The 22816-nt window shown below is 38.0% G+C and overlaps 1 protein-coding gene across 3 annotated transcripts in view; it reads right to left on the bottom strand.

Moving 5' to 3' along the window:
• Positions 1 to 696: 696 nt before the first annotated feature.
• FAR2 (fatty acyl-CoA reductase 2) overlaps positions 697 to 22816 on the bottom strand; it is a 140901-nt gene continuing 118781 nt past the window's right edge. For all 3 annotated transcript variants that reach the window (XM_059682467.1, XM_059682466.1, XM_059682468.1), the window contains 8 exons: positions 18032 to 18209; positions 16520 to 16564; positions 14607 to 14725; positions 13168 to 13235; positions 10678 to 10849; positions 7142 to 7271; positions 4196 to 4323; positions 697 to 3354 (listed from right to left, as the gene is read on the bottom strand). In XM_059682467.1, coding sequence (XP_059538450.1) covers positions 3192 to 3354; positions 4196 to 4323; positions 7142 to 7271; positions 10678 to 10849; positions 13168 to 13235; positions 14607 to 14725; positions 16520 to 16564; positions 18032 to 18209 — 1003 coding nt within the window. In that variant the 3' untranslated portion in view covers positions 697 to 3191. The remainder of the gene's footprint in view (positions 3355 to 4195; positions 4324 to 7141; positions 7272 to 10677; positions 10850 to 13167; positions 13236 to 14606; positions 14726 to 16519; positions 16565 to 18031; positions 18210 to 22816) is intronic.

Raw genomic sequence — 22816 nt, 5'->3', positions numbered from 1 at the left:
CTACTGATGGGCACTTGGGCTGTTTCTTGATCTTAGCTATTGTAAATTGTGCTGCTATGAACATAGGGGCGCATATATACTTTAAGAAGAATTTTAAAAATTAGGTACTTATATGATTTTTAATTGTTTTCATGTTTTTCAAATACCATATTGAAATGTTAATGGAATTATTTTTTCCCATTAAAACTATAAAAGGAATTTCTTCAAAGCAAAATCTTGCTTTGCTATTGATTTTCATTTTAAAAATTAAGAAAGATTTCCAGCTGAAATTCCTTGAATAGCAAGATCAGATTTTTTGGCAATCAAAACATGAGATTCTTGTCAGCCCTTTGGATGATGGATGATGAAGTATACCTGTATATTAAGATTTATTAGGTGTTCTGATTTCACCAAGTGTTGCTTTGAACACTGTATGTAGTGACCTATTCGGCTTATGCCTGGGGATGCCTTCAGTAGGATACCTAAATTTATTAACTCCATCCTTTTTATTAGGCTGTTCATAATATCTACACATATATTTCAGCCTAAATATTTTGAAGTTGAGACCTTGAATTATATGAAATGTTTTTTTTAATTATTTGCATACCTTGGCCTATAAGAAGAGATGAAATATTTAGGTGAATAATTCTCTGCTACAGTATTTGTACACTTCAGACTACCTCTTGGAAAAGCTTAACTCAGAATTACAAAATTCTGTTTTCAACTCAGATAATTTAATATGCTTTTCTCATGCATTTTATGATACAAAGCACTGAATTTTTAAAAAATTTATGAATGCAAACAAAATTTACAATCTTTAATACAAACTTAATTCATAAAGGACTGACTAAGATGTCTTAGTTTTTTAATGGCGTAAGGGGAGGGCTAAATTGCATACATTCTGTTTTCATGTCTGAGGTTAGTAATTCAAGTACTAACTTATATATGTAAAGTAATCTAGCACTGATCATTTTTCCATACTTCTGTGTGGACATATGGAGCAACCATTACATTTTAGTATAGGTAGTTGCTTATGTTTCCAGAACATTAGATTTGCTGTTTTAGAAAAATAGCCACGTGGAAATTTGCATGTAACTCCTGTGAACTTTGCAGATTATTGATGTTTTTGGAAATTTTAGGCTGACCTACATTAACTATTAAGTTTATTGTGAGAGAGCACATTATTTGGGTGTTAGTCCCTTGGGTCAGTCTATTTACCTTGAGATTCTAAATCAGTTATTTTAAAGTGATAAGTGGAGATAATGATGTTAGGTTAGTATAAAATTGTGAGAAATGTTTTTTCTGAGTTCTGTGTCCATCTGTCCTAACTTTCTCTAATATTAATTACCTTACGTGGTGACTGTCTTCAACTCAGTAGTATTTATTACTGTATTGGGTATTTAGTGAGTGCAGAATATAGGGGTTACCAAAACTTTTCAGATATAAATACCTTTTCTTTCTACTTACCATCCCCTTCCCCCCAAAAATAGGAGGGTTTTTTCCCCCTCATTGCACTGTATATCTTAGGCACTCAAATAATTGTTAGTCTTGATTTAAAATCACTTCTTTCATACAGATACCTATCTGCTTTCACTGCTTACAAGAGAACTATGTCATGTCTCTAATACGACAGGTAGAAAACACTGCAGCATATAAATGCTACCCTATTAATGGTCAGCAAAAGTGGAGCATTATGTACTTATATGTTAATTTGTATTGAACTGGTAGGTTCTTGGGATGATTACATTTTTTATCAGGGAGGGTTAAAGACACAATACTGAAAAAGAAAAACAATCTTAATTCAAATTTCCATGTAATCAAAAGTCAAAATGGCTACTTGATCAGTGGAATTTATTGAATTGGTAAAACAATCAAAAGATAGTAAATTCTTAGAACTATTATGTTTTATCCAGTCTCATTGAATTATATATATTTCATTTTTACTGTATCTGTAGTTATCAGTGTAACTCAAAAATATTGTATAGACATCTTAAGCTAAAGATCACCAGCTGTTTTATTCAGATCTGGGTTGTGTGCCCTGGAAAGTAATTCCCAGAACTTAGATGAGATTGGGGTGGATATTGTCCAGAAGAGTTACCCCAAAATGCCTTTTATGGGTTCAGAAAAATCTCAAGTAATCCTAGAAGCTGCCCTCAGTTACTTCAATGTGCCATTTTGAGTACCAATTATTCCAGCTAGTGAGCATAAACATGTTAACATTCTATGTTCATGTAATTGTCTAGTAGTTGTGATTATTTTTAATTGGGCCCCAATTATTAAACTTGAATAATAACCCATGTTTTTAGCATGAGATAACTGCAATCAGTATGCACTGATCTCTCAAATAAGATGAAAGTTAGGGTAATAGTTATATAGAAATTTAGGAATAAATAGTTTTTAGTAATTCATTTTTATTATACATAAAATATTTTTAAACAAAACACCTATTCTCTAAATGTAGTCACTTAATGAAGTCTGTCCTTTTCTGCTGTACATTGTACAATTAGCAATGTGCAATTGGAATGATCGAGACACGAGACACTCTAATGATCTGGTGCTCACTAGAGTAATCTTCCCCACTTTATAGAAAAAGACTGAGACTAGCATTTAAATTTGTGTTTAAAGTTTTGTTTTTCCTCAATGCCAAGATCAAGAGACTGGGTTTTTATATGATTCCAGCCTAGGAGCTTCCTCTCCATTTCATCACTCCTATTGAGGCCTGAGTAAAATAAGCTTAAGTAGAAGGTTACAGCATCTGTGAGGATGTTGAAACCATTCTTCCACTTAGATTGATTTTAAACCTTTATACTGGGTACCCCAGACTGGTCTCAAGGCTAGAACTGCCTTTCTTGAGCATATTTCCACTTCTGGGTGTTCTGTGTTTAATGAGTTGCAGTTAGTCCTCTCAATGAGAAGAACGCTAAATATGGAAAGAGGGTTGTACTTTGGTGTTTTATATTCAAGGACATAGAGTGTTAGGAAGCAATCTGGAAATTATTTTTTCCTAAAATATGGTTGGCTATGACTTTCCTTCTCTCGCATTAAAAGACAAAAAAAGATATAGAAATAGGAAATAGGGGTAAATACATGACAGGACATTTGACAGGTGATGAGGTTGGGCATAGTCTGCCACTTCATAGTCTTGAGGACCACAGTTTGCTGTTACAGATGTATCTGAGAGGTACCAGATAAATGAAGACTGCCAACTGTTCTTAGACCTTGAGCGTGCTGGGCGCCCTAAAGTAGGAGAGAAACTTATAACAGAAGCTCACGATGAAGAACCAGACGTTCCGAGCCATCTGAGATCTTGCCATAAGAAGGCGCCAGGCGATGAGGAAGAGGGCAGTATTAAAGAGGTAGTGAATATTTCGGAGCCTGGGGAATGGACATATATAGTTAAAGTTAAAACAGTGCCAAATACCCAACTATTATCTGAAACATAAATGTGTTTCTTTCTGGCTATCACAAGCAAATAATTAAATGCTTACAGGTATGACCTGATAAGCCTTTGAGTTTGATCTTTCATTTCCACAACATTCTCAATAATCAGATTTCCATAACATTGCCTTGACTAGTTTCTATTTATCATACTTCTCTCTACTGTAACCTATCTTGCAGACATGGCTAACAGTCTTTCTTAAAGGTACTTTGATCATATTACCATATCACAAATTTTTACTGGTTCCTGTTCATTAGAGGGTAAGTCCTAAAGTTCTCAACCTACTGTTCAAGGTTCCACTCTGTTTTCAGTTTACTTTTTCATCCTTACTATCTCTATTAACCCTTTGCTTTTGCCAGAATTATACCAGGCTGTTGTGAGTCTTTGTCCTTGAAGGGATTAATGACAAATTTAAGGCAGCTGAAGGACTTGAAGTGTGGTTAGGCCCATTTTACATAGTCTGATCAGTCTCCTGCCTACTGGGTATTCTTTCTCTATATCACATGGTAGGGTGTGGTAGAAGAATCAAAGACACGGGTTCATGTGTGACTATGAACAAATTACCATTGTTATTGATAAAAATGGGATAACAGAAAGAATGCCTCATAGGGGTGTGGTGAAGGTAAATGAAACAGTGTATCACAGGGCATAGTATAAAGGGAAGGACCTATTATTTAGTAAAAACTGAAAAAATGTGAATACCTCCTTTCCTTGGCTCAGATTTCATGTCTGGTGTAAAATCAGATACACAAATATTAACTGACCGACTATGCTTACCTTTTTAAGTGTTGCTTTGCTTCTGGGACCCCAGCCATATCCTCTTTCAATAAGTACTTCTTGACTCCTAAAACGTAATTTTCAATGTATTCCAACCAGTTCAACTGGCGTACATCAAAGTTGAATACCTGAAAGGCAAAAAGATAAAAGGATTGCCAGAATTGCACGGCTGGACAATCACTTCGTTCACTTAATTTTCTTTTACATAAATGAGTAACAGTCAGTTTAGAAGACTTAGCTGGATCCCTCCAAATAAGATTATTTGAGCAGCTATTTCGAAGGCCCTGATAATATAGATTACCATTTCCTTGCAATATTTAAACATGGATCAAGCACAAACACTTTATCTTCAGGAAGTCTTGTGAGGGAAATTTAAGGAACTGTTATTAGTCTGGTAAAAGCTAATTTCATTTCATGTAAAGATGGATTAATTTTTAAAAGTGATGGAATAATATGTTAGGGACCAAAACAAATTATGCATCATTTTCTTTCCACTTCTCTTAAATGTTGATGGTGTCTCTTGGCCTACCTACTTTTCCTACAATATCAGCACTTACTTATGCAGATTAAAGCAAACTTTGGAAAGCAAAGCCTTAAGGAGTAGCTTAGCAGAATTTATATTTTGTATTTGCTTTAGAGATATCCATTATGTCTCTCAGTGTGCCATTAAATGAAGCCATTCAAAACAGTTCTTTTAGTGTTAAGGTAAGGAAAGCTTTGCTTCTCTTGAAACACTAGTACGTTTTCTCCTGGACAAAGAATGCCATGAAACTATTTTCCCTTTTCCTTTTCCACCAAAAAGCTCACCAAAAAAATTCACTGCTTCAACGGGAATGACTTAGGTAGGATCTTGTATACTATAGATGGACATTATATTTTTTCATTTTTATCCTTGACTTCATATTCTAATTCAATTTATTTCTATTTTGTTTACATATGTGTTTATTGTAAGATATATCAAATCTTTGAGATGATTTTGAGTATTATCAAAGAGAGCAGATGAGATTAACAAGTTACAAAGAGCTTCATAGATTTGTCCAAAGCTGAGTTGCTTTCCAAAAGTAATTCTGTATCATTTTGTTTGGATATGTTTGTTTTCCACAGTATCACTATTACGTACTCATGGATATAAACAGCGGCCTTTCCTTTTATTCTATTTCACTTTTCTAAGGGAGATTTCAGTGAAGCCCTGGTTAGGAAACCTGATTCTGTGGGGCAAATCAAACTGGAAGCCGAGCCATCCCAGAGTTTGGCAATTAAATCCAAGTATTCAGGACTATTATCTTTGCTAAGGTATTTTGAAATTGTATGTTAAATCCACTACAGATTTGATTTTTTCATGACATTTTTAGTGATTTTAGCTTAAAATAGTAAAATGTCAAAAATGAAACTCTAAGCTCATTTACCTTTTGCATTATTTAGATGGTTAAATTCTGTGGAGAAATGCAATAAAGATAAGCCTACATAAAATTTAGAGCTAATTTTTAAAATACTGTACAATAGCTTGAGGTGTTTTTTTTTTTTAAATAAGCTGGTTTGATCAATCAGCCATGCATTTCAAACAGGTGTTTAGAAGAATTTTGTATGAGGTATGTAAACATTTCTGAAAATAGGTCTACTTCATGTTAATTATAGAGGTACTCAGTGATGATTTCAATTAAAATATCCTTCTAGATCTCATCTGGTTTATCAGCCTAACATTTATAGCGTTAGATTGTGCAAGTAACTGTTTGGTTCCGTGGCATAAATTCTAGGATTGGATTTGAATCATGCTCTATGAGGCTGGTATGTTAGGAGTAAAATCCTTAGCCTCAAAGCTAGGCTAGCTACCCACTTAATGTTTACTTCTCAATATGACTTGGTTTCTTGTACATGCTGTCAAGAATGAGTTAAATCAAGAAATGCTTTTTTCTTTAAAAAGAAATTTCATTGGAAAAGTGTCAATCAAGAGAGTGAAAATTTTAAAGTTAAATTGCAAACTAATGACATGATCAGGGAACTCTTGACTCCTTAAGAAGGAAAGCTAGGAGCATGTACAAAGCACAAAATATTTCTATATTTGTGAATTTCAGAATATGCAAAGATTTCAGGGCTTATTGTTTGTTACCAAAGCTAATATAAAGAAATAAATGGCGCTGATGCTAAGCAATTAAAGTGAAGGCATGTTTTGAGAAATAAAAGTCTGAGTTGATGAAATCATTATAGGGAGGAAGATTGACAGTGCTGGGGAGAGGGCAATACTGATGGAGGGAGGTCTTTTATGGGATAGGATAAACAGGAGTTGAGTTTAGCTTTAAAAAGATAAACTATTTTAGAGATGCCAAATGATTTTGATTTGATAAGAACAGTGGAGGAGAGAGTGTACAAGCAGAAAATTAGAAATTTTTATCGAAATCATATGCTATGGCTATTAGGGGAAAGATAGAGGTACCCAGGATTTGTTGAGAACGCAACAACTGGGAGAGTGAACAAAGAATTAAAGATAACTATATGAAGACCCCAGAACAATAGTGAGGATCTAACAGAAGACCAAGACCCTTGATTTCTTACCTACATTGAGCTTGTTTCCTGCAACTGTGTTGATAGCATTGACTGATTTTCTTAGAGAAAAAAAATTCTGTGTATAGCCCAGCTGGTGTGGCTCAGTGGTTGAGCATTGATCTATGAACCACAAGGTTACCATTCAATTCCCAGTCAGGACACATGCCTGGGTTTTGGGCTTGACCCCCAATAGGGGGCATACAGGAGGCAGCCAATCAATGATTCTTTCTCATCATTGATGTTTTATTTTTCCCTCTCCCCTCCTCTCTGAAATCAATAAAAATATGTATATTTTTAAATTCTGTGTATATAACTAGAACTTTATTCATCAGCTTTTCAGGTCAAATACTTCCAAATTCCAAGTGAGTAAGATTTTCCTATTGGCTAAGTCAGTGCTGTACTTACTCTCTGGTCTTCAGGACTCAGCTTGGACATCAGCATTTCTGTGTTGCTTGTGCTCCATTCCCAGCTCCGGTTGACGAAATACTCCAGCATGGAAACAGTTCTTAAAAGCCGATTCATGAGCTTTGTCATCCTGAGTTAAAGATCAGATAGGAGCCAATATCATCAGCATAGCACAGATGGCTGCTTCCCTGTTACTCAAGGAATGCGTGCGAAATTGTCTTTGAGAAAGAAAAATTATCCCTCCACCAATCTTCATCTCCACTAATTCTCATAGCATCCCAGGTAGGTAGGTATAAATCTGCACTTGTATGAATGCAGTAAAGTGAATTTAAGATAAAGTGGCCACAATAATAGGTGTGGAAGCCAAAATTCCAACCAGCTTTGACCTCAAGAAGCCTCTGCTTCTGTAATCTCGCCATCCTGCGTCCCATTACTTAAAGTGGACCATGTCTTCCAATCCTGTAGTCAGGACTTGGACCAGCTCGGCTTTGTGAACTTGCCAACTTAACAACTTACAAAAACTTCCATATACAGTCTAATTGCTCTTCACAGTATTACTCTGAAGTAGTCGAGATCTGTATTATCTTCATTTTACGGAAGGATTATTAATAGGTTTGTGGTTACATGGCTAATGCTTAAACCTAGGAAAAGTCACCTTTGGCCTATAGAACAATTGATTTTCACCTTAATCAGGCAGATCGTGATAGTAGTAACTCAGCAGTGATTATGCTGTTTTGGGAATTTGGTTTTATTTATGGTCAATCTTAATGCCCACATACTTAATGACTCCTGAGGTACTCTCATTGTATCATGGGAAATTCTTTGGCAGGAGATAAAATAATGCATCAGAACAGGGTTCTATTTAGCTGTTATTATCTAACATCTTTGCTGCAGACTAAATATTTGTGTTCCCCTGAAATTCATATTGAAATTTACATCCCCATAGCGTGATGGTCTTTAAAGGAGGAGACTGGGAGTTGATTAGTGCCCTTACAAAAGCTCATTCCCAGCATTGGAGGGCACAGAGAGATGACTGTCTAGGAACCAGGTTGCCGGTACTCAACATACCTAGTCTACCAGCTTCTGGATTTTAGATGTCCCAGTCTCCAGAACTGTGGGAAATAATCTATGTTGTTTATAAGCCCTCTATTCTGTTGTAGCAGCCCAAATGAAATAAGACATTCTTCATGCATTCTATAACTCTGATGTAACTGATGTAATTTCAATAGATTTGTTTTAATTCTTAATCATCGTGCAATGATATTATATGTACAGGACTTTATCAGCACAATAGTATTTTTTTTATAAAGAAAAAGTACAGTTCTTATTCTCATAAAATGCAAAAGCCAAAACGTGATTCATTTTATCACATAAAAATTTAGAACTTCTTTTAGTAATAATAGTGTTACTGTATTCTACACGCTCTTATTCAAAACCATATAAAATAGCTATTACTATCGTTTTTTTGTTTGTTTGTTTGTTTGTTTGTTTTTACAGGTGAGAAAGTTAGGCTTCGGGCAGGTTAAGTAATTTAGGGCTCATGTGGCTAAACTGGTGAAGTCAGAAGTCAGACTCCAAACTTACATGTAGCTCCCCTTGTATTATAAAAATTTCATTTTCAAAGCTATAAGGAATAGACTTAAAGGGAATACGTCAAATATAGTTGTGTACACATACACACACACGAGTTTCCAGAAATTATTAAGGCCAACCCAATAGAAAAATAGATGAGAAATAGCAACTCAGAGTAGAGAAAATTTGAATGTCTAATAATATCTAATGAACAACTGATGGAGGAGAAAACTTGAATATCTAATGAACAAAACTTGAATATTTGATGAACACAACGGAGTGCTAAGGACTTGGGGCTCAAATAAAAGTAACAAAGAGATGCCATTTGTTGTTTTTATTTTGACAATTGCAAATGGACAGAACCTTTGTCCACTGAGGGCAACCAAATATACTCCAATCCAGCAAAACCACCCCTCAGCATCTTCGCCAAACCAGTGGTACATTCTATAAAAAAAATTCATGTGCACTGGTATTTGTTTACCTCAAAGCAAACCTATATGTATTTGCATATGTGGTTGTGAATGCATAGACCAAATACACGAGGCGAGGGAAGGTTCTAGAAGGACTCTAGCATTTTCTGCCATAAAGATTATTATTAAAATGTCTATCAAAAACAAACCTACCAATTTTCCACAAATATTACAATTTAATTAATCAAGAACAAAATTCATAAAGATTTGTATTGGGTCCCTTCTTTGTCTTTTCTACTTACTAAAATTTGCTCTTTATATAGGTCTTCCATCCTTGATATATTTTATAAAGTCTTTAGCATTTCTGCTTACAGTGTTGTTTTCTTTTCCCATTTTATGTAATAAGCCCCATACAAATATTTTCCCCATAGCCACAGTGTCCCCTTTTCACTTTGTTCAAGGAGAAATTGACAGTTACTGAGTGATGAGCTCTTAATAAGGTCTCTGCAAAATTTAAATAAACTCTACAGTGCCTATGTTTTAGTCACTTGCTCCGCTAATAAGGATGGAAATGAAACATGCTGAGAAAAACTTCCTCCATTATAAAGAAGCTAGCACCAAAGGCGAGACTATTCATATTTCTGATTCTTGGTTGCAGAAGTTGCCTTTGGTAATGACATGATGGCTCCTCAGACACATGTAATATTCAAGTGAGACAGAGATAAAACAGTATGTCCTGTGTCAAACAGCAACATGGTGACAGCATCTAAGCTCTGCATACTGTTTACCCTGTTCCCTCTAAGCACTGGTTCTCAACCTTCCTAATGCTGCGACCCTTTAATACAGTTCCTCATGTTGTGGTGACCCCCAATTTCATTGTTACAAATTGAACATAATTAAAGCATAGTGATTAATCACAAAAACAGTATGTAATTATATATGTTTTCCGATAGTCTTAGGCGAACCCTGTGAAAGGGTCGTTCAACCCCCAAAGGGGTCGCGACCTACAGGTTGAGAACCGCTGCTAAAGTCTTTACTCACCTCCAGGTGGCAGTAAATCTAGCCCAGAGTTCTCCAGGTCTTTCCTCCATCACTTCCTTTGAGACTATTTGCAATTTTCCCCTTAGCTTCTGTTTCCTCATTTGTGAAATTGGGATGATGAGCATGTCCTCTTTGGGCATTGTGAGAATGAAAATGCATCTTCCCATGTGTGTGTAATTGAGGCTGGTATCATTATTGTACATTTGAAGATTACCTAACAATTTAGAAAACCCCAGACACAAGGGTCTCGGATGTTTTTCTTTTTTAGTGGATGAGTACTTGCTAAATTAATCAAGCAAGTTCCTTAACATTTAACTTCCTTTATTATCTTGGAGGATTTTAAAGGTATGGGGCTTGTCACTACTGTTGGTTTGGTTATCCCAAAAGTTGTATGTTTGTTTGTGTGAGATTCAGTTTTCACCTCTGATCCCCAGCTGAAAGGAGGACTAAGGACTGTGGGGCCCTAATCTTCCATGCAGCCACACTCTCAAAGCTGTTGACCCAGCTTCTCACCTGGGCTTCCTTCCTGTGAGTCGTAGATAGAAGTCGTAGATGATGGCAGGGGCCCAGTGGCTGACGGCATTCCAGTACTGGGTTGTGATGGTGTTGGTTGTAAGGTCAGCATATGGCCTCCTAAAAGCTCTCTCAAATGGAATTTTTTCAAAGGTTGCCAAGACTTGGAATCCTGGGTGAGGTGGGGGGGGGGGGGGAGCAGGGGATGAAATAAGGAGTAAGTTTGGAGCACATAAACCCATTGTGGTGGATGGCATTTGCAATGGGTCAAAACAGTAAAGAATAAGTATTTGCTTTGTAGAGTCAAGACTCAATTTCTGAGAACATTACTAAGATTTTTATCCTGGCAAGTAATCACCTGCAAATTTATAGCAGTGAATAGGTTAAGAATTGGGTCATTTTCTTGAAATCTTTAGTCTAAAACAACTTCTACAAGAAATAGTTTTAATCAATATAGTGAATGTTATTCAGAAAAACTTAAATCCATCATTCAATTTCAGGGTTATATAGCCTGTTCTAAAAGTCCCAAGACGGAGTCTAAGGGCCATATTTCCTTGTTTGGATCACTACTTTAGGAACCAACAGGAAAGTTTCGTAACATTTTACTTAAACCTTATAAAGGGCTACTTAAACCTTAAACCTCAGGGCTTCAGGGGAAAGAGAGACGGTAAAGGCAGGACTCCTCTGTGCAGGTTCACTTTAAAGACCACAGTCTTTTACTTCTTTGGGATTTCTACTTCTCTGGGAATACATCAGACTCAATTATCTACTCTTATCTCCAGAGGTTTTTTTCATAATATATTTTTTCTTTACATATTTTTACTTAGGAAAAGCCACGTTAAAATTTTTAATGTACATTTGCAAAGTCAATAATAATTTTCAATATTCATTTGTATTCCATTTTCACTTTATCTATGTAGAATGTTCAAAGAATATGCATAAATGCATTATTCCATTATGATGAAGACAGCAGTTATTATGGTAATAAGATTATTGCTTTAAAAGATACTTAGAAATCTACATGAAAAAATATATACCCTATACAGAACAGATTCTCAAGAAACATCTGAACCAGAAACCTGGACTGTTTTCCTCCCAGAGGAATTCATATTTACTTTTAAGAATCACTAGTGGAGTGGTTACTACACATTCAAGGGAGGCAAGAAACCTGTCTTCAATCTCAGGCACCAGCTCCCCATATGAATTTGAATAAATCATTTAGTCTCGGTCCCATATGTAAAATAAAGCAAACCCCCCAGATTATTTTTAAGATCATTTTCACCTATGAGATTCTATAATTCCATAAAACAGATATTAAGAATTATTGGCATGGAAGATGACTATTTTGAATCTCAGCAATAGAATTTGCATGTAACATCTTTTTATTTAAGAGCTTAAAATATCTTGTTTGTGGCTACTAATGCCTCTTTTTATGAATGATATTTTAATTCTGTTATTGTGGTAGAGGAGATATATTTTTTTATATTTTTATTTCCATATGTTTTCAGAATTATTTAGATAATCTAAATAACTGGATATATGCTCTAAAGAATTTTACTGCTAGAGAATTTCACTTAATTTTCATTGAAGTGATAACTTTGCAGATAGCAATTAAGTGTTCTGAATTAGAAATCAGATTCTAAAATATTAAGTACATTTGGTTTTTTTCTACATCTAGTACTTAAAAATAGCTGGGTGATCTAAAGTTTCAGATTTTGACAAGAAAATCAACTCCTAAATTGACAAAGGAGTTCAAGATTGGTTAGCTAATTTTCTGTTCTATGCCAGATTCATTCATTCAACCAGACACCTTCAAGGTTCCTCTTTTTTAAAGGAAATATTTTTATCGATTTTGAGAGAGAGAGGAAGGGAGAGGGAAAGAGAGAAAAACATTAATGTGAGGGCAAAACATCAATCGGCTACCTTCTGCAACTCGGTCATGCCCCCTTGCCTGGGAATCAAGCCAGCAACCTTTTGGTGCACAGGAGTGCACCCAACCAACTGAGCCACACCAGCCAGGGCTCAACTTGACTCTTATGGCTAACTGCATAATTAGTGAAGAGTATCCCTGACTCAATAACAGTTTATATTGTTGGACTTTTCTAAATCTACTTTATCGTTTCACATTGTTAGGGATGTAGCAATGCAGTGAACAGTGGCCGCAGCAGGAACAGTGGCCCCCACAGGAGCAGTGTTTGATCACTGACATTGCTTATTGCTGATGTCTACTTGGTTTTACTTATTTTTAAAAATCTTTATAACTAACGGACTGCTTATTTCTTATAGTCATGCAGATGTTCCCACTGACCCTTCTTTGGTATATTATACTTACCTCTTACACATACACAGTTGTAATTATTTTAGCTCTTATTTTTGTGTGTGTGTGTGTGTTTTTCCCCATTAGATTCTAAGCTTCGTGGCACAATTGGTCTAATTTTTCCCCTGTGGCAGACATAGTAGTGATGTAGTTACATTGCTATGGGCACTTACCCATTTTGCCCCAGTAACAGGGATTCAAGTTACCAGAAGTACAGTGGTAGATTAGCGTTGACTTAGGTCTGGAAAATAGAAGAAATTTAGGTAAATAAAACAAAATGGAGAACTCATCAAAGAAAGATAAGGGAAAATAATATTTTAAAAAGGATGTTTCAATAATTCTCATGAGTAAGGTAACCTAGGCAACCTTCCTTCTTTTGGTTAAGCAAAATGGAAGAAGTGGAGGAAAAGTGTGTGTGTTTGTGTGTGTGTGTGTGTAAGAGACTGATGAGATTGGAAATAGGCTGACACATTTGTGGAGCAAATGGAGGTGTCATGATGAGGAGTTAGAAGACTCTAGGCAGTTAAAAGCAGAAACCCTGAAGTTTAAAATGTATGGATATTGCTAGAGCAGAACTTTTCAGACCAACCAATGGGAAGTTAGCAGGGCACATATTAACTCCTAGACAAAGAAGCTTTGGTGGTAACCCATTTGGGGACCCCTCTCTGCTGCAGGGAGCTTTATTACTTTACTATCTCTAATAAACTTTGCTTTTGTCCGTGAACGCATTCTTTGGTTTTGCAAGACAACAAACTTAGACCCAAACAGAAATTTTGGCATCAATGATGATGAGAATGATCATATTTCTAAATTATGGGCATGTTTATTGGGCAAGAATACAGGCTAGGTTTTTTCCTAAATCCAACTAAGTCCTGCTGGTTTGGAAAGTCTGACTCAAAAAAACATTTAATTCTATTTGTCATTTACTAACAGAGCCAAATATGCAAACAACCTTTTTTTTTCTTTGTTTCAGTAAATAACCCATACATGGTGGTCTGAACTTTAGGCATTTATCAGGAACTGAGCAGGTCAGTGAAACATAAAATATGCTCTCATTTTATCCCCTTTTTTCTCCTTTGTCTTTAAAACAGGAAGCTCTATTTTAGGTTACTAACTAAAAAGAAAAGTTTTTTTGTTATCAAGAATTATATGATTTGCCTAATCGGTGTGGTTCAGTGGCTGAGCTTTGACCCATGAACCAAGAGGTCACTGGTTCGATTCCAATTCAATTCCCAGTCAGGGCACATGCCGGGCTTGCAGGCTCAATCCCTAGTAGGGGCCGTGCAGGAGGCGGCTGATCAATGTTTCTCTCATCCGTGTTTCTATCCCTCTCCCTTCCGCTCTCTCTACAAAGTCAATAAAAACATATTTTAAAAAAAGAATTATATGGTTTAATAATTTAAAGGGTGTTACTTTATGATCAAGGAAGTATTAAGTAGTACTTATAAAAAAACTCAATGCATATATTTGGAACTATGTAAAATATTGAAACATATACCCTGTCACATTTGGGGTCTTCTACAGTACAATGCATATATTTTGAAAATAGGCCTAATATATTCACCCTCCTTATCATTAAATATTTGAAAGAAAACCAACTTAGCATCCTCACCTGTGAACTGCTGTGTACCATCCCACAGCCAAGGTGAGATTGACGACTGTATCAACGGGAATCACATCTGCCACAGCCATTGGAGTAGCTCTCAGGGCCCGGAGAAACCCTTTCCCTGTCTGCACAGGAAAAAGGACATAAAATATTAAGCCAGGTCTCAAGTAACAGCTGGAGAGAATACTGATGCTGTTAGTAATGACAGCTACCATTGACCCACTGCTTACAAGACTACTATACCAAGGCTGATGTCACAGCCTTCCAGCCACATTCATCTCAAATGCCAACACTTCTATGAACCACTAGTGAGTGGTCCTGGGTTCCTTTAGGGAGTGAAAGTCCTCAAATTTGGGAGAGGTAATATATTTAGTTAATTAACAAACACCAAGAATAGTTTTTCACATCTTAAAAATTAATTCATAAGCATTAAGTTTTCCCCAATTTCCCACTTATACTGTATTAGTTTTCCATTTCCTAATGATGCTTTCTGCTAGTGCTTACTAATTTACAAGCAAGAGCAGACACTAAAAGTTTAAGAAATATTTATTTTTAAAAATTAATAAAAATCTACCTTTTAACAACTTTGTTATTACTTGGGAAACTTTTCCTTTGGTATCAGTTCACCTCACAGATCACTGATGTTATATAGATGTAAGAATTGGGAATTATTCATGTTAATAAGTCAGTTAATAACTAAAAAGTTGTGTTTATTTTATGAATTAAATATTTATACCCTACATATTTCCAACATCCTTTTTCACTGGTTAGCACTTTCTTATGTTCCTAATTTGTTGTAACTGATTCCCCTTCCTTTGGAAATAAGAAATCAGTTTGGAAAATTTTAGATAACTGAGTAAATGTGCAGTTTTGTAAACAATGTAATAAGACACACTCTAGGGTCATGTGAAAATAATTAATTATATTCTAAGTTACCAAATGTCCACCCATAACTAAACCTTAAAGAAGAGGAAGGCAGGTAGAGAACAAAAAGAGAGGAGCTGCTAGAGCAAAAAAGAAATCAGAAGGGTCATTCTCACTGTCTTTGACAAGTGATCATAATTCACTGTCTTATATTTGAATTTTAGTTCCTGTTGGACCTCGCTCTTAGACCAGGCAGTGTCTGAGGATGAGGTTTGTAAACTCAGAGAATTGAAGTGCGGTTCATTGTCCTAAAGAGTGGAGTTGTGGTTCTGGTCCTAAAATGCTTCAATATGAACTGTGACCACCCCACCCCCCACCCGCCTCCACCCCCACCAGCTCAGGCTGAACCAGTCTTCACGGCAGGGGACACGTACACAGGGCTGTTGGCCTAGAGGAACCAGTAACGTTTCTCCTGGTCTGTGAGAGGTTTGCTGAAAAGTGTTTCCTCTATCCATTTTTAATTTGAAATCTTTGCCCGAGTTGGTGATTCTCTTTCTTGTATCTATTAAGAACTGGTTACTGATATATTTTATGCATTTATATAATTTATATCCACACACAGAGAAACTCTTTTATGTGTTTTATAATCAAGAATTTAATAACCTTTGTGAATATGGTTTTTATTGCACCCCCAGTTCGCTGCATTCAAGCTATTAATGGTCAGCGCAAAGGAGGAAACACCCCCATCTTGTGGTAATGAGAGAGAACTACAGGCATGGTCCTCAATGCTCAAAGGCTTTCCAAAAAGAAAACTCCTAAATGGTCGTCGATATTACAGTACATCTGTTTTTCTGATAATAAAATTTACAAGTAAAAATAATTTTATTCTGCCTCTATTTTCCAATCACCATAACTGAGATAAGGTACTTCAACTGTAGTTAGTAAAGTGACATTTATGGTTCTGGATCAATGAAGTTAAGCCAACACTCAGCATGTTGTTAGTTACTATCTCTCCACCACATCTCAAGGAGCTATTCCCACGTTAGTATACGTACCGCAATAATGAGCCCACTAGGTCCATTTACGTTATCAACCCAACCCTGAAATAAAGAAGAAGATCCCTATTGATTACACATGTCAGAAAAGTGTAATACCTTTGGAACATTGGCAATCTAATCTTGATACATTTCAAACAGGAGCACTGAGACCCCAGCTAATTGTCTAATCCAGTAGGTCTCACATCACACACAAAGGTCAGTGGCAAAGCACTGTATATTTCTGCACTTTATTTGTGCAAGAATTAAAATTCTGCCAGGAGGAGCCATGGGTAGTTTCAAGCTGTTATAATGACATCCTGGGGGCTAAATTGGACCTGCTAACCAATTCATCAGTCATCATTTTCCTCCAGCTCGGGCCTGATTTTTATCTCCCTGGGGGAACACTTCAAACATGATTTCTAGGAATTATCCATTTCTGGAGAATTTATGAATCATACCATCCACGCTCTCTGTATTGTATTAGCTTGCTTAGAGATGTTAGAGGAGAGATTATGCTTAGGAGCCGTAGGAGGAAAATGTCTTTTTGAGTTTGTCTCCTCAGCCCTAAGCAAGTCAGTGGACCGTATTATGTCTGTTTCTTCATCTGTAAGAGTCAAAATGCACGAGGGAGAGGAGAGAGGAGAAGATGCAGGGATTATTCGCCGAGCCGTTTACTCGGGACCAGGCACTGCGGAGCACTCCCCGCACACCGTCTCATAGTCTCGGCACAGTGGGGAGCAACGGCCCAGTTTTACAAGTGAGACAGCTCAGAAGTCTGCATTGTCAGTAAGTAGTGGAGCTCAATTGTATCTGTCCTAAAACTTCACAGAAGGACAGAGCAGTACCCAGATGTCAACAGTGACTATTCCCAAGCTGAGAAGCTTTTGTGAGCTTTGTGATTCTGATTTACCCTGGCAGTGGTGATGCCACCGATTTCGCCATTAAGAACAGTCTGCTAAATTTATTTTTTTTATTTTTTATTTTTTAAATGTTTATTGTTTTTTAGGGAGAGAGAGATAGAAACATCAATGATGAAAGAGAATCATTGATAGGTTGCCTCCTGCACACCCCACCCTGGGGATCGAGTCTGCAACCCAGGCATGTGGCCTTGACCAGAATCGAACCCGGGACCCTTCAGTCCATAGGCTGACACTCTATCCACTGAGCCAAAATGGCTAGGGCCAGTCTGCTATATTTAAACTATAGTGGAAAAGGAAAGAAATGAAATTACCTCCTATGGAAATTTTAAGACTAGAGTTAATGAAAAGCTAATTTAAGATCTCCAGCCAACTCCAGATCAGTAAGTCCCAGAGGAGGCTAAATAATTCCTGAACCAAATGTGGAATTTTGCCCTAATATACCGGGTTCAGCTATACATCTGGGGGTTGGGGGTGGGGGGGAGAGAGCTAGAGAGAGAGAGAGAGAGAGAGAGAGAGAGAGAGAGAGAGAGAGAGCAGAAAGTGACTGGGCTAGAAGGACGCTGGCCTGGAGGTGGAGCAAGGAGTCCTGTGAAGGGGTGAAGGGACTTACTGGGAAAGGCTCCTGCCAGGTTGCTCCCACGATGGAGGGCCTCACGATGGCAATGTTTAGGTTGCCGCCCTCCTGGTGCACCACCATCTCTCCCAAGGCCTTGGTGTAGGTGTACGTATTGGGCTGATCCCCAATCAGCTTGGGCGTTATCTCGTCAATAATAGCATCATCTAACCACCTAAAGTTAGTCCAAGGAAAAAAGAATTCCAGCAACAATTGTTACACAATAGACCCAAAAACACTGTGAGCCACAGACAATCAAATACAACACCCATGTTCTAGCTTGAGCTCTGGAATTGAGAACAGTCCCTGGAAAGTGAGGCTGAGTGGGAACCTGTCCAAATCATACACAATGGCTGAGCCCAATCGCACCAGGTGAATCCTACCTCCTCCCACCTAGATGGACAGGTTTAACAGCTATGCAATCTACTACATTATCGCAAACTAGAGGTCTGGTGCATGAAATTCATGCCCAGGGGTGTGTGTGTGTGTGGGGGGGGGTCCCTTAGCCCAGCCTGCACCCTCTCCCAATCCAGGACCGCTGGCTCTTAACTGCTGGCCTGCCTGCCTGCCTGATCACCCCTAATTACTCTGACTGCCTGCCTGATCACCCCTAACTGCTCCCCTGCCTGCCTAATCACACCTTACTGCCTCTGCCTGCCTGCCTGATGCCCCTAACCGCCTCTGCCTGCCTGATTGCCCCTAACCACTCCCCTGCCTGCCTGACCACCCCTAACTGCTCCCCTGCCTGCCTAATCACCCCTAACTGCCTCTGCCTTGGCCCCCACCACAGCGGCTTAGTCTGGAAGGTTATTTGGCTGTCTGGTCTAATTAGCATATTATACTTTTATTAGTATAGATAATCTCTATCTTCAATGACTTTCTCTCCAACAGGGTCAGAGGTATATGTTCATGGAACAGGTTTGTGAATGCCAGTCATGAGCCCAGGAGCATGCTGGGTGCATTCATGGCTTTTAAAGGCTCTCTTGTCTAAGGTGCTTCTGTGGCCACCCCACTCAGTCATTGCCATCCAGTTAAAACCCAATGCACCAACCAATCTTGCAAATTTTAGCTTCTAATTTTTAAAATTCCATTCAATGCCTCAACAAATGAAAGCAACTACCAGTACTTTCAGCAGACTTATAATCTATTTTAGCAAATCTATGAAAATATTTTGAAGGTCTCTTTGGAGCAGTGGCTCTCAACCTTGGCTGCACATTAGAATCACCTGGGAATCTTTTTAAAATCCTGATTTCTGGGCCTCATCCTCCAGAAATTCTGTTTCTTTGTTACTAATGTTGTGGCCCCACCCCATAACAAAGAAACAGAATTTCCAGAGGATGAGGCCCAGAAATCAGGATTTAAAAAGATTCCCAGGTGATTCTAATGTGCAGCCAAGGTTGAGAACCACTGGTTTAGTCTATGTTAATAACTTGGTAATTATTTCCAGAGATTTCCAATGAATTCTGAAAGGCCTTAATAACTACTAATAGTCTACCATGTGGAGTAGTTACAGTACTCTGAAGCAGTGGTAATAGTGATTATGGAACACTTCTACTTACAACAAGACATGTATCATAAACAACTGAGTTACCATGGCATCATCTCAATCCTTTCTTTAAAGGTGTCAGAACCATTTTTGATAATCTTAGAGTCTACTGCAGTTCTTGAAAGAGCAATACAATTATTGTCAATTAAATACTTAATGTTTCTCTTTGCTGGCAGACCTATTTGCTCAAACTTTTGGTATCATATAGTTTTTAAAAATTAGATTTCTTTTTTTAAATTAAATCTTTATTGTTCAAATTATTACATTTGTTCCTCTATTCCCCCCACAACTCTCCTCCTCCCAGTTTCCACCCCACCCTCCGCCCTCACTCCCCACCCACTATCCTCATCCATAGGTGCACAATTTCCGCATCCCCCACACCCCTTCCCCGCCAAGAATAGCCAGTCCATTCCCCCTCTATGTCCCTGATTCTATTATAATCACCAGTTCATTCTGTTCATCAGATGATTTATTCACTTGATTCTTAGATTCACTTGTTGATAGATGCGTATTTGTTGTTCATAATTGTATCTTTACCTTTTTCTTCTTCTTCCTCTTCTTAAAGGATACCTTTCAGCATTTCATATAATACTGGTTTGGTGGTGATGAACTCTTTTAGCTTTTCTTTATCTGTCAAACTCTTTATTTGACCTTCAATTCTAAATGATAGCTTTGCTGGATAAAGTAATCTTGGTTGTAGGTTCTTGGTATTCATCACTTTGAATATTTCTTGCCACTCCCTTCTGGCCTGCATAGTTTCTGTTGAGAAATCAGCTGACAGTCGTATGGGTATTCCCTTGTAGGTAACTGAGTTTCTTTCTCTTGCTGCTTTTAAGATTCTCTCTTTGTCTTTTGCTCTTGGCATTTTAATTATGATGTGTCTTGGTGTGGTCCTCTTTGGATTCCTTTTGTTTGGGGTTCTCTGCGCTTCCTGGACTTGTAAGTCTATTTCTTTGACCAGGTAGGGGAAGTTTTCTGTCATTATTTCTTCAAATAGGTTTTCAATATCTCGCTCTCTCTCATCTTCTGGCACCCCTAAAATTCGGATGTTGGTACGCTTGAAGCTGTCCCAGAGGCTCCTTACACTATCTTCGTATTTTCGGATTCTTTTTTCATTTTGCTTTTCTGGTTGGGTGCTTTCTGCTTCTTCGCATTTCAAATCTTTGATTTGATTCTTGCGCTCCTCTGGTCTGCTGTTGGGAGTCTGTATAATATTCTTTATTTCAGCCAGTGTATGCTTAATTTCTAGTTGGTCCTTTATCACAACATCGAGGGTCCCACTAGATTTCTTGATGATCTCACTATATTTATCGGCGGTCTCACCAGTCTTTTCGAGGGCTTTACTAAATTTATCGGCGGCTTCTAGACAGTTCTTGAAAGACCTTAAAGTGTGGTTTTGAACTCTATATCCAGCATTTTGCTTTCCTCCATTTCTGTCATTTGTGTCTTGTTTCTTTGTCTCCGCATTTTTTATGCTTTCTTGGTGCACCCCCTAGTGGTCTTTGTGCACAGTCTTGTTATAGTTAAGCCTTGATTGTTGTAGGTAACACTGGGGGGGATTTGACCTCCAGGCCAACTGGCTGTGAGAATCAGCTGTGTCTGCAGTGGGAGGATTTCTGTCCTCTAGGGAGATGCTAATCTAGCCTCTGCCTGAGGCTATCCAGCAAATGCCTCTGTACAGGGCTTGGGCAGGGTGGGTCGCAGGGGATCAATGGGGTGGGCGGAGCAAGCAGTCCCGTCCCCAGAGGCTCTACCTCTCAGTGTCCCAGCAACCGCTGCAAGTACCTCGGAGAGAAAGCTGCCCTTGAGTTCCGACCGATGCCAGAGAGTCCCGCTTCTCCCGTTTGAGTCTGGGTCCCCAGAGACTCACCTGTAACTGGAGCCCAGAGCCTGAGACTCCCTCCCGATTGAAACAGACAACCGCGCCCTCAGCCGCCAGCCCGCTCCACACACACCACCGCACCTTTGTATTTTACTTCTGCACCTCCTCTGAGTCTCGGTATGCTTTCCTCTTTCCTTCTAGTTGTAGAATTTCCCCTCAGCCAGCCTTCCTATGGTTCTGGGTGATGTCCATTCCATCTTCTAGTCGTATTTTTGAAGTGGTTGTGCGAGGCAGCAATCTCTGGTGTATACCTATGCCGCCATCTTGGTTTTTTCCAAAAAGTAGATTTCTTAACTGTGTTAGTGTGATTTGATACATTTATTCCTGTGTTATAAAACTGAGCTCAGTTATACTATTTTGATTGTAGAAAAATCTTAGCTGTTACCACTTTGTTCCCATTGCATACTGGTGAGCAGTGAAGATGTATTTATGCCAGGACTTGTTCAGAAACTCCACTCTCCATTTAACACTTCTCCCTTGATGTTGGAGTGGAACATGAGCATTGTCTATGCTGTTTGGTTTTTCTCTTTGCTGCTATTTAATAGTGCTGAATGCTTTCTAGATACTCACATGCCTTTTGTTTGAATCGAATAGGGAAAGTTTGAGAAGTTCCTAGAATTAAAAAGCTGTGGTACACTTACTAGTACACTATGGAATATTATGCAGCTATAAAAAAACCTATATCTTACCTTTTGAGACAGCATGGAGGGACCTGGAGAGTATTACACTAAGTGAAATAAGCCAGTCAGAGAAAGACAAGTATCACATGATCTTATTTATAAGTGGAATCTAATGAACAAAATAAACTGATGAACAAAATAGATCCAGAGACATTGAAGCATGGAACAGACTGATGAAACTCAGAGGGAAGGGAGGTGGAGGTGGGCAGGAAGAGATTAACTAAAGAACTTACATGCATATATGCATAACTCATGGATAGATGATAGAGCAGTGAAAGCATGGTGAGGGTAAGTTGGAGGGGGCCAATGTGGAGGAAAAGGGCTGTGAAGAAAAGCCATTCTAAGAAAACTGCAGACCCAACCACACACTAGGAGTGTATGTCATGCACTGGCACCAGCTGCTGTCCTGACATTGATCTGTACTGAAAGGGCACTCTTAGAGGCTTTATCAAGTTGGGTGAGCTAGCTTCTTAGAAAATGTTGGTTTCATAGGTTTCTAAGAACACAAACACAAGAGAAGGTGTAGTGTTCTGTAGATGGTCTCCCTCTACCATTCGTAGCTCCACCTGTATTTTGTCATATTATCTTCTCATTTCCCCCATTTTTACTTGTAAAAATGGCAATGATTACATCTGTTCTAAATGTTTAGGTTATGATGAGGACCAACAGAAATA

This window comes from Myotis daubentonii, chromosome 2 (genome assembly GCF_963259705.1).
Source record: "Myotis daubentonii chromosome 2, mMyoDau2.1, whole genome shotgun sequence".
Classification (NCBI taxonomy): Eukaryota; Metazoa; Chordata; class Mammalia; order Chiroptera; family Vespertilionidae; genus Myotis; species Myotis daubentonii.
The sequence above is the reverse complement of the archived record's forward strand: the minus strand, read 5'-3'. Positions and strand labels throughout refer to the sequence as shown.